Here is a 14,965-nt window from a genome sequence, read left to right on the forward strand (position 1 = left end):
TGGTGCTGAATCGCAGTGGGAATGGGGAGTGGGGCGAGCCGGCTCGGTCAAGGCTAGAAGGGTTCTACCTTTTGTCAAATGAACGTCAAAAGTTTTAGCTAACCGTAATTATCCTAGCCTGCTGGGTAAGTTCTCCTAACCTGCTACAAAAAGTTAAGTCTGATGTTAATTGGGAAAAAGCTAGTGCCCTTCTAGGGATGACAGACCAGCCCTGGTGTTAGTAGACAACTATGTTTTGTTATTTATTAGGCCTAACTAAAATGTTCATGCCTGGGCTAACTTAAATTAGAGAGGCCTAGATTGTATTTGAAAACAGCTGTGTTTTGTTATTTATTAATTAATGTAAGTTCTTTGTTTCTGGCCATTTTGAGGCTGTAATCGAACCCACAAATGCTGATGCTCCAGATACTCAACTAGTCTAAAGGCCAGTTGTATTGCTTCTTTAATCAGGAAAACAGTTTTCAGCTGTGCTAACATAGTTGCAAAAGGGTTTTCTAATGATCATTTAGCCTTTTAAAATGATAAACTTGGATTAGCTAACACAACGTGCCATTGGAACACAGGAGTGATGGTTTCTGATAAATGGGCCTCTGTACGCCTATGTAGATATTCCATAAAAAATCAGCTGTTTCCAGCTACAATAGTCATTTACAACATTAACAATGTCTACACTGTATTTCTGAACAATTTGATGTTATTTTAATGGACCAAAAATGTGCTTTTCTTTCAAAAACAAGGACATTTCAAAGTGACCCCAAACTTTCGAACGGTATTATACATACACACAAACATACACATACACATACACGTTGGCATGGCTGGGGAAACAGTCAGAGCTGGGCTGGGTTTCCAGCTCTTGGGAAAAAGGTGTTAGGAAAAGGTTTGGAGTAAGACAGGTCGATGGGGGATGTGAGGTAGTGAGTGACATCACAGGGGGAAGTGATATAGGGGGAGGGGCTGTGGGATGGCATCTTGCTTGGCTTAGTGCTATGTTGTATCATATAACATGTTTGCTGGCTTCTGCAGCATACATTCTTTTCCTAGAGTGTAACTACATTTCAGTTGGATAGATAATGTGTGTTTGAGTCATGGAAGTGATTTGGTGGTTTCCTAACATGAATGTAATGATCAGTGTCCTCTAAAACCCACCAGAACGGACACTTCTCTGTGTGTGTGCCTACGTGTGTGTGCTTGAGTGTTTGAGTAAAAAAATAATTATAATAATGTTCACATTCTGTGTGTTGTTAGTCATGGCTAAGTTGTCTCACACAGGGCTTGTTCACGATTGCAGCCGACTGTTGACTGACTGATCTACAAATTACCTTGCATCATAAATAACTACTTATTATTATTTGTAGATCAGTCAAAATTGACCCAAAATGCATCACGTTCGGCTGCAATGTCAACCAACCCCATGGCCTCTCTTTGGGCATTCATAATACAGCTGGTTCTGCTTCATATATGTCCAAAGCTCTGTGGAAACTATATACAGTTGAAGTTGGAAGTTTACATACACTTAGGTTGGAGTCATTAAAACTCTTTTTTCAACCACTCCACAAATTTCTTGTTAACAAACTACAGTTTTGGCAAGTCGATTAGGACATCTACTTTGTGCATGACACAAGTAATTTTTCCAACAATTGTTTACAGACAGATTATTTCACTTATAACTCACTGTATCACAATTCCATTGGGTCAGAAATTTACATACACTAAGTTGACTGTGCCTTTAAACAGCTTGGAAAATTCCAGAAAATTATGTCATGCTTTAGAAGCTTCTGATAGGCTAATTGACATTGTTTGAGTCAATTGGAGGTGTACCTGTGGATGTATTTCAAGGCCTACCTTCAAACTCAGTGCCTCTTTTTTTGACATCATGGGAAAATCAAAAGCAATCAGCCAAGACCTCCGAAAAAAAACTGGAAAGCTCCACAAGTCTGGTTTATCCTTGGGGGCAATTTCCAAACGCCTGAAGGTACCACGTTCATCTGTACGAACAATAGTACGCAAGTATAAACACCATGGGACCACGCAGCCGCTCAGGAAGGAGACGCGTTCTGTCTCCTCGAGATGAACGTACTTTGGTGCAAAAGTGCAAATCAATCCCAGAACAACAGCAAAGGACCTTGTGAAGATGCTGGAGGAAACAGGTACAAAAGTATCTATATCCACAGTAAAACGAGTCCTACATCGACATGACCCGAAAGGCCGCTCAGCAAGGAAGAGGCCACTGCTCAAAAACCGCCATAAAACAGCCAGACTTTGGTTTATAACTGCACATGGGGACATAGATCGTACTTTTTGGAGATATGTCCTCTGGTCTGATGAAACGAAAATATAACTGTTTGGCCATAATGACCATCGTTATGTTTGGAGGAAAAAGGAAGATGCTTGCAAGCCGAAGAACACCATCCCAACCATGAAGCACGGGGGTGGCAGCATCATGTTGTGGGGGTGCTTTGCTGCAGGAGGGACTGGTGCACTTCACAAAATAGATGGCATCATGAGAGAGGAAAATTATGTGGATATATTGAAGCAACATCTCAAGACATCAGTCAGGAAGTTAAAGCTTGGTCGCAAATGGGTCTTCCAAATAGACAATGACCCCAAGCATACTTCCAAAGTTGTGGCAAAATGACTTAAGGACAACAAAGGCAAGGTATTGGAGTGGCCATCACAAAGCCCTGACCTCAATCCTATAGAAAATTTGTGGGCAGAACTGAAAAAGCGTGTGCAAGCAAGGAGGCCTACAAACCTGACTCAGTTACACCAGCTCTGTCAGGAGGAATGGGCCAAAATTCACCCAACTTATTGTGGGAAGCTTGTGGAAGGCTACCTTAAACGTTTGACCCAAGTAAAACAATTTAAAGGCAATGCTACCAAATAGTAATTGAGTGCATGTAACTTCTGACCCACTGGGAATGTGATGAAAGAAATAAAAGCTGAAATAAATAATTCTCTCTATTATTATTCTGACATTTCACATTCTTGAAATGAAATGTCAGGAATTGTATATATAGTTGAAGTCGTGGGTGAATTATAAGTGAAATAATCTGTCTGTAAACAATTGTTGGAAAAATTACGTTTGTCATGCACAAAGTAGATGTCCTAACCAACTTGCCAAAACTATGGTTTGTTAACAAGAAATTTGTGGAGTGGTTGAAAAACGAGTAGTTTTAATGACTCCAACCGAAGTGTATGTAAACTTCTGACTTCAACTGTATATATCTTGGAGGCTACATGTATTTTGTAAAGGAGCACTGTCATTCCTAACTCTTCTCCTCCTCCAATGAGACACTCTGAATGTCAAGACAATTGAAAATGATCTGGAAACTGAAACTAGGTCTTGCTCACCACATGTTCTCTCTCTCTCTTTCTGTCTCCCTCTCTTTTGCTTTCTCTTTCTCCATCTTTCCCTCTGCCGGCTTGATCTCTCTCTTACTCTCTCTCTCTTGCTTTTTTCTCCCCGACTCTCCCTCTCTTGCTTTCTCTCTTTCTCTCCCTCTCTCTTGCTTTCTCGCTTTCCATCCTTCCCTCTCCCTATCTCTCTCATCTAGGATACACTGCTGGGACACCCTACAAGGTCCCCCCTGGTCAGTCCAATGGGGCGCCCCCTCCCTACTCCCCGTCCCCTAACCCCTACCAGACGGCCATGTACCCTATCAGAAGTGCCTATCCCCAACAGAACCTCTATGCTCAGGTAAGGACCTGGCCTGGTTTCTACTCACTGGGGTTGGCTGTCTGTTTGACAATATCACCTACTGTACCTGCTTATAAGATGAGTGCTGACCAACCTCTACTTTTGGGGGGATTATTAGAAGACAGCTAGCTTGCTGTGTAAAATTAGCTGTGCTAGAAAAGTAAGATAAGCCAAATTCTACATTTTTCCATATTTAATATTGCCAAAGCGTTCCAAAAACCATTTCTCTCTTTTCTTCTCTTTCTCTCAGGGTGCGTACTACACACAGCCGATGTATGCGGCTCAGCCTCACGTCATCCACCACACCACGGTGGTGCAGCCCAACAGCCTCCCCAACGCCCTGTACCCTGCCCCTGTCCAACAGCCCCGCTCCAACGGCCATATGGCCATGGGCATGGTGGCTGGCACAACCATGGCCATGTCTGCTGGTAAGAAGTCAACACTCAACTACTAGGGTTGCAAAAGTCCCAGGCTTTCCAGAAATCCCGGTTAGAAGATTTGTGGAATCAGGAGAGAATAACCAGGAAATCTGGGAATCCTACAACCAAGATTTCTGGAAAACCTGAGCATTTTGGTAAAGTTAAGGGAATTTTGTGACCCTATCAACAACTCAAACAAATAGTTCACACAACTATTACTTACAGTAATGTTTCTGTTTGGAGTAAAGGCTGTATTTATAACATGTTTATAACAGTATTCGATCGATTAGTTCTCAAGAAGTTTGGCCACCGACATGTTTCCATGGTGATGACAACTGTCAGGCCGTGTTACCATGTTGATGACCTCTGTCTGTCTGATTGACCCTCTTTGCCCAGGTACTCTGCTGACCACGCCTCAGCACGCCACTCAGCACATTGGTGGACATCCGGTCACCGTGCCAACCTACCGGCCCCAGGGGACGCCTGGGTACAGCTATGTGCCTCCTCACTGGTAGACCCCACTGGGCCCCACTCATGTAAGTTACTGGTCCTAGATCCGTTTTAACCTAACACAATGTTATCCCAGTCTATGGTTAGGAGAGTTAAAGGCCGATCTATTGATAGTGCTTTGATACGTAAGTGCTTAGATTTGTTATTATTATAAAACAATATATATGAGTAACTGTAATTCTGAGTTATTTTCACTTAGAAAATTAATTGATAGGACAAATGTGATATTTTCTTTGTAAATTACATATATAATACATATTTCTTCTCCCTCCCCTCTCCATCCCTTTACTCCCCCCCCTCTCTCTCTCTCTCTCTCTCTCTCTCTCTCTCTCTCTCTCACACACACTCTTTCTCCTCAGATCAGGAGTCAAACATTGCTCACAACTCAAGTCTTACATTGGTGCAGGAGGTCTGGCATACAAGCACCAAGTCTGTCAGCAAGAACAAAAAACTAAAGTGCAAGGGTCACTATGCATTATTTTGTGATTTGGAAAAGCTGCTTTTTCATGTTTTTATTATTTTTTACCAGCCTCAGATTTTTTGGATTTTTTTTTTTGATTTTGACTCTCTTATAATCCAGACACACACTGACCAGCAGTATAGTACATTTATAGTACATTTGTGCTAAACAATTGTGTGTGTGTGTGTGTGTGTGTGTGTGTGTGTGTGTGCGCGCGTGCGTGCGTGCGCGCGTGTGTGTGTGTGTATTTTTCTGTTCTGAACACTGGTTCCGACGCAACGCCAGTCCCTTCAGCCGTGAGAATGTACACGTCTTTGTATGCTGCCAAATGTTCTAATGTTTTAAAAAACATTGGGGGGAAAGCGCCGTACGAGTGTCGCGCCTGGTTTCTTTTGTGTTGCGCCTAGATTATTTTCCACTTTTATTGATTTGCATTCCCATATCGGTTTACGTTCAAACACAACCATCTTCCAGCACAAGATAACAAGGGTCGTCTTCCAGCTTGTAGCAACAGTGCATTAACTTGGCTTCGTAAGATTATACCCACTGTATATCAGTCATGTGGTAGAAGAAAGACTAATACCGTAAGTACCGTAATAGTTACACACCATGTAGAGTACATTTTCAGTAAGTTCAGTGGACATAATTAGCTTTTACGTCTACTAGAGTATTGTAAGCAATTTAAATATCTATACATGAATATATATTATATATAGGAATACTGACGTGAGAGCGAGCGCCTGTGCGCGTTTGTGGTTCTTTTGTACACGTAAAAGCTCGCCAAACTTAAAAACACACTCACATTTAGGTATTTCAGTTGGTATGAGTAGTGGCACATGTACACAATACATATACAGATTTATAAGACATCACACACACAGACACAAAAGTGTAGATATCATAGGATGCGATGGATAGATTGCTGGATAGGGTCTCCCTCATAACTTGCAGGCTATGTTGGGAATTGAATCCAATTCTAATCTAGTGTCAACTGAAGTGCATGGAGTTTGAAGGGTGAGGCAAATTGTCAGTTGGACCAGGGATAGCTAAGTTGAAGGATTCAAGGGATTTACGGTCAATAGAAGAGAGGAGGATAAAGAAATACAAGGGGAGTAGTGAGTGGAAAAAGCATCTAAATTGTGTTGTGGTCAAGCATCTATGCCCATAGCCTTGTGCTGCATGCATCCCATTGATCTCACAGGCTGGAGATAAGTGTTATTCGCAATAAAGATCCCATGTGATGTCATGTTTACATGTTTAATAGATATCTAGGCCCTAAACTGCACCATTTACCTGGGTCGTGTTCAGCAAGGCACGCCAGAGCAAAACGTTTTGCATTGGAAAACGAAAATTGGTGTTCTTATTGGACAGATTCAGGTAGTATCGCCCTGTTTTAGTCTTTTTCAAAACGTTTTCTCGGGAACTGGCCCTGATCAGTGTCACTAGTTCTTCAGGTGACCGGTAGAGGGCAGTAGTGAGGGGTGCAGGGCAGGCAGCAGAGTTAAGGCTTCTTCCGCACGCTTCAGTTTGGGTGGCGCCTAGCCGAACCGAACGAGTGAGCTCGCATACCTTCGACCTTACCTTCGCTTGAAAAAAAAGAGGGAAAAAAACGCAATAGTACTGTTTGTCCATTTTGGGACTCCGTAGCCAAAATAGTCCAAATTAATCTAGAAATGTGTCATTCATTTTGATGTTTTTGTAAAGGAGATCTTAGTTGTGCAATTTTACATCTAACTATGATGTTTGGTGGAGTATTTCTCAAATGAAAACATTTGCATGAAAATGAGTCGTTTATCATTGAATGACAGCAAACACTTAATTGAGGAATTCCTACTGTTGACCAATCGCCGATGAAAAGGTGTAAACTTCGGCTGCCAAACTTCGGCTTGCCTTGCAAGAAAAAAATTGTGTGCACGAACAGCCGAAAAACCCTTGCCGAAGACCAAAACTAATAAAAACCCCACCAAATGTAGTCATAATATATACACATACTGTTCCAAACTGTTTCGGATGGGAAGCATTCGGACGCCTTTAGTGCACTGCTTGGTTGGCTCAGGGTTTTAGAAGGACCCCCTATTCCCTTCTTAAATAGGGCTCTGGTCAAAAGTAGGGCACTATATAGGGAATTGAGTGCTATTTGGAACATAAACAAGGTTTTAGAAGCCAGACTGACCTCAACAGAGATGTGTTTCAATCCAGAGAATTGTGTAATCTGGCCTCGATGTGTATATTACTCCGTAGTCCATGCAATTGACACTAGTTCACCTGTCTTGTGAACACTTCTAAACAATGGCAGGTGTAAAAATGCTCTAAAACACATTATTTTGGACTTATAGGTGAAAGGAAACATTTAGTTGTCATGTTGGCCAACCTGCTAGGGCCTCCCTCTAGGCCCTCCCTCCCTTCAGAGTAGCCAATAGAACAGGCTCAGGACATCATTGTTTCCAGGGCATCCAATAGCAGACACAATGGAAGGGAGTTAGGATCGTGAAGGGAATCATGTGTATGAGAGGAAGAATTTGTGTTCTATCAGGAAATTGGGAACATTTTTAGAAAGGTTTCAATCATGTCCCTTTAGTCGGGGCCAAAAACCCTATGACAGGGGCACTGAGTTGGGAGAGGTCCATGTGGGACATGTGTTGACTCCAAATCAACCCCTAACCCGTACTCCCTAGCTTCTACTCCCTCCTTAGCCCCTACACCTGAAGACCTGAGAGGATTGGGATAGGTGAAATCAATATGGCTGACATTTCCACCCAGCCAATCAGAAGGCAAGATTTTACCATAATGCTTACAGTGTATTGACCCAGTCCGCCTACATCCACAGGAGTGACTAGGGTGTAGGGGCTAGGGATCCATTTGGAATTCAGAAATAGAGTTGGCAAGGAAGCAGGGTTCCGCTTGGGTGGAGTTTAAAGGTTGTGAGGAGGAGTTCCATACTAGGTTATTATGGTTCAGTACTAGGTTACCATGTCATGACCACATATCAGAGTTATCATGTGAGTGTGTCAAAAATGTATTGCACAAACATCTAAAAGTAATAATCTATACTAAATACCAGGTACTTAGCTCATATTTTAAGAGATTTCTTAAGAGTTCATTTAGTTCAGTGCGTTTGATAGGGTACTCTTTGGTCTCAATAAACAACAACTGTACATTTAAGAGAATATCTGTTGTGAATAATTGCTACTGCTTTTTTCAATCAGTTACAATCAGTTAACTTCTACGTAAAATGCAAAATGCCATTTTATTTGCCACAGTGTTACATCGCCAATGGAAATAAAACATTTCTTTAAAGGAGAGGCATCCTGCACCCAACATATGACAATTGATACAGTAGCATTCGCTAGTGAATGAGGTATAGATGTGTAGATGAGTGAGGCATGTATACAGTCCTGTGTGAGAGTTTTTTCCCAACATGGCGCTGGTCAGACTGTAGAGCTAACGTTATCCACCCGCTACTCTCCCCTGTCAGTAGCCTATCACAGAGCCAAACAGAACAAGAACATTGAAAACAAGTCTCAAAAGTAAATGTATTGTGCCACATTCTTTGGGGACATTAGAGGGAAGACCATCTCAAAATATAGTTTTGTAGTGCTATTCACTAGAACATGTAATGTGATGCAAGAGCTGAACAATGCATATGACTAGTTGCACAGGCCCAAGTCTGTGAATGCTATGCTGAGTGCTAAATCTTTGGAGGTTCAAAACCTCAAAAATAACTCAACCATGTGTACTATGAGTATAACTGCAGTGTTTTAAAAAAACGCTCAAAAGAATGATAAACTTTTAATTTCTTGTATGTAATTTAAGCGCTTTTTACCATAAGTGTTATTTAAGGTTTTGTTTATTGATTGATGTTTATTATTCTTAAGATAGAAGATCTTTATTGTCAAACTCAAGTGGGTTGCCTCTTGGGGCTTCAGAGGGCATTTCAAAACACAAGTCTGTAGGATGAGTGGAGCAGATGTGCGGGGGGACACAATCTGGCAACCCGGTCAGAAGCGACTGGCATACAGGTCCCTCCTACTCGTTGGCCTTTTCCCCTCAAAGACCCAGGGCATTGAAACACGAGAGGAATGTTCCGAGAACCAAACTGACACCATAAACCGACGTTCCCAGAACATCCAGGGAACCTAACGTGCTAACTGGGCATAGACTGAAAGTTAGCCCAGAGTCAAGTCCTTACACTACAATTTATGTTTATTGAAACATGCTAAAGTGTATGGGTCCACAGTTTGCGGACTGAAGCATGAGAGCTGTAGCCTGGGATTGAAACTTATTTTGTTATGTTTCACCATTGTTTCACTTCATGTTATGTAACAACCATGCAATGTAGCAAACTCAGTTTGAATTCTAGGCTATGGGAACTGCTCCTGAGTGTCTTAATGCCTGGGGTTTGAGAAGCAAGCAGTCCCACCAAGGTTGAACACACAATCTCTTTGCTTTGTCGGTTTTCTTTGGTCACAATGAGCTTTGGCCTTGTCATACCTTTGATTTGAACACTAATTTCGAGAGAGTGAAGTATACACTTGTGTCTTCCCCAAAAAAGAATCCAAGAAATTGTTTAAAAGAGTCAGCACCTTGAGATTAAAATGACTTCCCAACTAATGGCCCCCAGAGCTCTTGCAACGTTCTGTCACATGGTTGCAGCAACACTGGCAGAATGTTTTTGTAACACAAGATTGGGACGTTTGTAAAGCAGAGACCCACATCAGACTTGTGTATATGAAGTGTAAATCTGTTTTTGTTTTTATGTCATTCTAATGAGGATCATTCAGTGATTCTGGTGACAGAATTAAGGCAAGTTTGTAATTGTATAATACTTACTGTACGATGTAGAACATTCAATAACTATTAAAATCTTTCCCAAAAAGCCCAGCGTTTACTTGTGTAACATTTGTGTCCTCCGCCAATTCATCTTAATTGTGGCCTCTATAAATTGCAACAAAGCGATCAGTCAAAGGATAAGACGTAGACTACACTTCAGATTCCCAACATCAGCTAAGCATCAGTGGAGAAATGTAATTGAAAGGGGGTGACCCTTTCTAAAGACAACCAGGAGAACCACTGGTTTATAGCTACCAGTATGTTTTAAATTGCCCGAATCAGCTGTTTTAAGTAATTTCTCAACCTTTAAGTCATAACACCTTTTGTGTAAGGGTGACAGCCACCTCCTCCACAGGGATTTTATCAATTAAGGCCAGAGACGGCCATCAGACCTGAGTTCAAATATGTGCATTTGACTAATTGTTATTTAAATAATTATTTTCTGTGTATCTGAGTATTTTCAAATGATGTGGCCCGAATCAACTACTGGATGTACAGTGTATGTGAAAGTATTTTCAAATAATTTCCTATAAATAGCCTACTATTTGAAAGTATTTTTAAATACTTATTTCTATTTCAAATACATTATTTCAAATACCAAACAAACATGGTTCAAATGCATGGGAGTATTTATGTATTTGTATAATTACTATGTGCTTGAGTATTTCAAATACATGCCAATACTTTCCAATACTTAACTACTTGTGTTTTCAAATAAAAAATATTCAAACACTTAATTCCAAATGACGTTGAAAGTAATTCAAATACCTTAAATAGTATTTAAAGGGTCCATATCCACAAGTGTCTCAGAGTAGGAATGCAGATCTAGGATCAATTTAGTATTTTAGATAGTAATGATTACGATTATATGGACAGATGGGGAGCTGATCCTAGTTCAGCACTCCTACGCTGAGATGCTTTATGGATATGGGCCCAGGTCTTCTGGCCATAGGACAATTTGGGGAAATGAGCTGGTCTATCTTTAGCCCAGTGGGCCTGTCTAAATTAGGGTTTTAGCGCCGAAATATCATTATTTTGCAAAGAATGGGCTGGTGTGGGGGCCTTGAGGAAAACATTGTTTGGTGTGTTAGAAATGCCTGGGTGGAAGTTCTAGTCCCAGTCTAGTTTCAGTTTCAAGTTTCAAGTTTTAATTTTTATGTCACATCGCACAAGAACAGTGAAATGTCTTTCTTGCTAACTCAAAACCCAACAATGCAATAATCAATAACAATGTAATACTAGAAAAAAAACATGAGAAATAAGAAGAAATATGAAGATTACAATAAGTAAGTAAGTAAGCATGCTATATTCAGGGTCAGTTCCAATACCATATTTACAATGTGCACGGATACTGGAGTGATGGAGGTATATATGTATAAGGTGACTAGGCAACAGGATATGAGATAAGAGTAGCAACAGCTTGTATGTGAGGGGTGTGCGTGTATAGTGTGCGTGCATGTTATGTGTGAGTGAGCAGATGATGGAGTGAATGTGTGTGTGTGTGTGTGTGTGTGTGTGTGTGTGTGTGTGTGTGTGTGTGTGTGTGTGTGTGAGAGTGTGTAGGGCCCTGTGAGTGTGCATAGAGAGTGCAAAAATAAAAAATAAAGGTTAACTCAGATAGTCGGGTAGATATTTTGTTAGCTATTTATCAGCCTTATTGCATGGGGATAGAAGCTGTTCAAGAGCCTGTCCCTGTTAAATGCCCATTTCACAAATGTAATTGCATTCTCCCATGAATCTCTTATATTATAAACACATCAGACTCAGTGCACTGCTAACGACCAATAGCCTACTTTAATCACAAAAGTAGGCCTACAACACAAGACAACCTGGACATTGTTTTAGTCAACCATGTTGAATGATAGCCTACTAGAAATATGTATACTTTTGCCTTTACGTGTCATTTATCTGTGGAAGGGATAAATCTCTATATTCATCTGAGACAATTGAGAGAGAATGAATAATAAAATAGGTGTATTTCTGAGGGCCTAAACGCACAGATGTACAGGGAGATGTACTGTATCACCTAATCCCCAACTAATCCCAATGTTTATAAAGAGGACATTGCCACTAGAGAGATATAGCCCACGGCGAGTCTTCATCACAACCCAGAGCAATTCAATCCACATGAAAAATCCCGTGCTTTTCCTCAGCGTGTCGCCATTCTTCTCTCCTCCACCGGAAACCCCACTGAATCGCAAACTTCACTTTTATGTTCGCGGAGGCAGTCAATTTTTAGCAGGACTTCGTCGTTATGGCCGCCTGAACCAGACTAGCTAAATACTCACAGTGCATGGTTATCTTTCGATTGTATCTAAATTACAGAAAGTTTTGCACGGGATTTCTGGATTAACGCAAATATTTGTTAGGATTTTTCTTGGGGGTTAAAATTCAAACATGCAGCCTCCGCCGAGAAAGGTGAGTTGTCCAGTTTTTACTTTCCTCTGCAAATGTTTCGACGAATGTTGGAAGATGCACGCTTTGTTGCAGTCCAACTTTAAGATATGTGCCCACTACGTCGGAACAAAGTTGTATCGTTTTTATCAAACGCAAATACGACCTTTTTGTTAGAAGGCTACTTCTTGAAACGGTTATATTTTTTCAATGTTCCAAGGTAGACTAAGAAATGTCCTAGTATTCAATTAAAGGAAAACACATTTTCTCACGGTTCCAAATGGGTTGTAGCCGTTGCCTGGCTCACAAACTGACAAAGATACATCGTAACAGTCTTGCTTTTGGTGGAGATAATTTGTAGTAAGCTATGGTGGTGATGGATGACTGAATTTGGACCTGTGTAAATAAAATAGAAACACAACTGTAGCTAGAATAACAAAACAATTATTGTAATGGGAATCCTGTTACGGTATCATGTTGCAGAAACATTACACACCATCGGACAAGTCGCCGAAGTCTGTTGCGGGTCGGATAAGAAATTTTACTGTGTTTTGTTAAAATTCCATCAGTTGAAGTTGAACCTGGACTGTATATCAAATAATGTAAAATCCAGATTTGTTATTTTTAACAATGATGTTCTAAATATGTTAATGGGAAAAACAATTATCACTATGATACGTTTGCCATTTTTGTTATATTCATGATAAGCTAGTTTATGGATTAATTTCTCTCTCAACCCGGGTTGCTTTAGCCTATTAATTGCTGAGGAAAAGTCAAAAACCATTCAAATGTCAGTGGTAGCACTACAGATGAGTCATTTCCTGAAATAGAAACACACCTTGGCCTATTAGATCAACCACTTGACTTGTTTGTAGTTGCCTGAATATAGCCTTCTAATTTTAACCTTAGTATATTTCCCCTAATGATCAGCTGTGTTATAAGTAATGATAATAGTATAATAATACAGTACAGTAGGCTGTGGTTCACCAGTTCACTTCAGAAATAGGAGTCAAATCACCACTACAAAATACTGTATTATAATTTACAGTGCAACACACCAACTAATGCACGGTCCAGATCAATTTGAGATTGAATGACAAGTCACGATAAACACCATGCATGATGACAGAATGATCTTCTCAGGATAGCCTATAAGGTCAGTGAGTGTAGTTTGAGCCCTAATGGTTTCCCAGTTGAACACGTACCCAATTACTAGCCCTGAAACTGGGTTACCTAACCCAGGGGCCAATTAGAAGTCTACAGAGGCAACTCTGCTTTCCTCCACCCAGCCCCAGAGAGAAGCATTTTACACGGCTTCATCTGCCTCTGGATTAGTACATAGTTGACTTCTGGGCCTTGTTCACTCGAAAATAAAATGGTCCGTAACAGGGAGGGGAATTGTCATTTTCCAATAAGATATGCTCAATTTTGTTGTGCGGTGCCCTAATGAACACGACCTAGATCAATTTAATGGCTTGGTATTGTTGTGAATGTGTCAACCGGAAACACGCAGATATCCAAAGACTGTTAAAAATAATGTGTTTGCACTTGGGAGCAATTTTCAAACGCCTGAAGGTACCACGTTCATCTGTACAAACAATAGTACGCAAGTATAAACACCATAGGACCACGCAGCCGTCATACCACTCAGGAAGGAGACGCATTCTGTCTTCTAGAGATGAATGTACTTTGGTGCGAAAAGTGCAAATCAATCCCAGAACAACAGCAAAGGACCTTGTGAAGATGCTGGAGGAAACAGGTACAAAAGTATCTATATCCACAGTAAAACGAGTCCTATATCGACATAACTTGAAAGGCTGCTCAGCAAGGAAGATGACACTGCTCCAAAACCGCCATAAAAAAGCCAGACTACGGTTTGCAACTGCACATGGGGACAAAGATCGTACTTTCTGGAGAAATGTCCTCTGGTCTGATGAAAGAAAAATAGAACTGTTTGGCCATAATGACCATCGTTATGTTTGGAGGAAAAAGGGAGAGGCTTGCAAGCCGAAGAACACCATCCCAACTGTAAAGCACGGAGGTGGCAGCATCATGTTGTGGGGGTGCTTTGCTGCAGGAGGAACTGGTGCACCTCATAAAATAGATAGCATCATGAGGTAGGAAAATTATGTGGATATATGGAGGAAGCAACATCTCAAGACATCAGTCAGGAAGTTAAAGCTTGGTCGCAAATGGGTCTTCCAAATGGACAATGACCCCAAGCATACTTCCAAAGTTGTGGCAAAATGGCTTAAGCACTACAAAGTCAAGGTATTGGACTGGCCATCACAAGCCCTGACCTCAATCCTATAGAAAATGTGTGGGCAGAACTGAAAAAGCGTGTGCAAGCAAGGAGGCCTACAAACCTGACTCAGTTACACCAGCTCTGTCAGGAGGAATGGGCCAAAATTCACCCAACTTATTGTGGGAAGCTTGTGGAAGGCTACCCAAAACGTTTGTTCCAAGTTAAACTATTTAAAGGCAATGCCAAATACTAATTGAGTATGTAAACTTCTGACCCTCTGGGAATGTGATGAAAGAAATAAAAGATTAAATAAATAATTCTCTACTATTATTCTGACATTTCACATTCTTAAAATAAAGTGGTGATCCTAACTGACCTAAGACGGGGCATTTTTACCAGGATTAAAT

The 14,965-nt window shown here is 40.9% G+C and overlaps 2 protein-coding genes across 5 annotated transcripts in view; both read left to right on the forward strand.

Annotated features, from left to right (window-relative positions):
* LOC106603706 (protein FAM168A) overlaps window positions 1-9,968 on the forward strand; it is a 45,538-nt gene extending 35,570 nt beyond the window's left edge. For 2 of the 3 annotated variants that reach the window (XM_014197707.2, XM_014197709.2), the window contains 4 exons: window positions 3,558-3,700; window positions 3,951-4,128; window positions 4,516-4,655; window positions 4,989-9,968. In XM_014197707.2, the coding sequence (XP_014053182.1) occupies window positions 3,558-3,700; window positions 3,951-4,128; window positions 4,516-4,634 (440 nt within the window). In that variant the 3' untranslated portion in view covers window positions 4,635-4,655; window positions 4,989-9,968. The remainder of the gene's footprint in view (window positions 1-3,557; window positions 3,701-3,950; window positions 4,129-4,515; window positions 4,656-4,988) is intronic. The other variant, XM_014197708.2, reaches the window with a different exon arrangement.
* A 2,130-nt stretch (window positions 9,969-12,098) lies between these two features.
* LOC100196115 (F-BAR and double SH3 domains protein 2) overlaps window positions 12,099-14,965 on the forward strand; it is a 51,147-nt gene continuing 48,280 nt past the window's right edge. Inside the window, exon 1 of one of the 2 annotated variants that reach the window (XM_014197713.2) lies at window positions 12,099-12,337. In XM_014197713.2, the coding sequence (XP_014053188.1) occupies window positions 12,317-12,337 (21 nt within the window). In that variant the 5' untranslated portion in view covers window positions 12,099-12,316. The remainder of the gene's footprint in view (window positions 12,338-14,965) is intronic. The other variant, XM_045717268.1, reaches the window with a different exon arrangement.

This window comes from Salmo salar, chromosome ssa04, assembly GCF_905237065.1.
Source record: "Salmo salar chromosome ssa04, Ssal_v3.1, whole genome shotgun sequence".
Classification (NCBI taxonomy): Eukaryota; Metazoa; Chordata; class Actinopteri; order Salmoniformes; family Salmonidae; genus Salmo; species Salmo salar.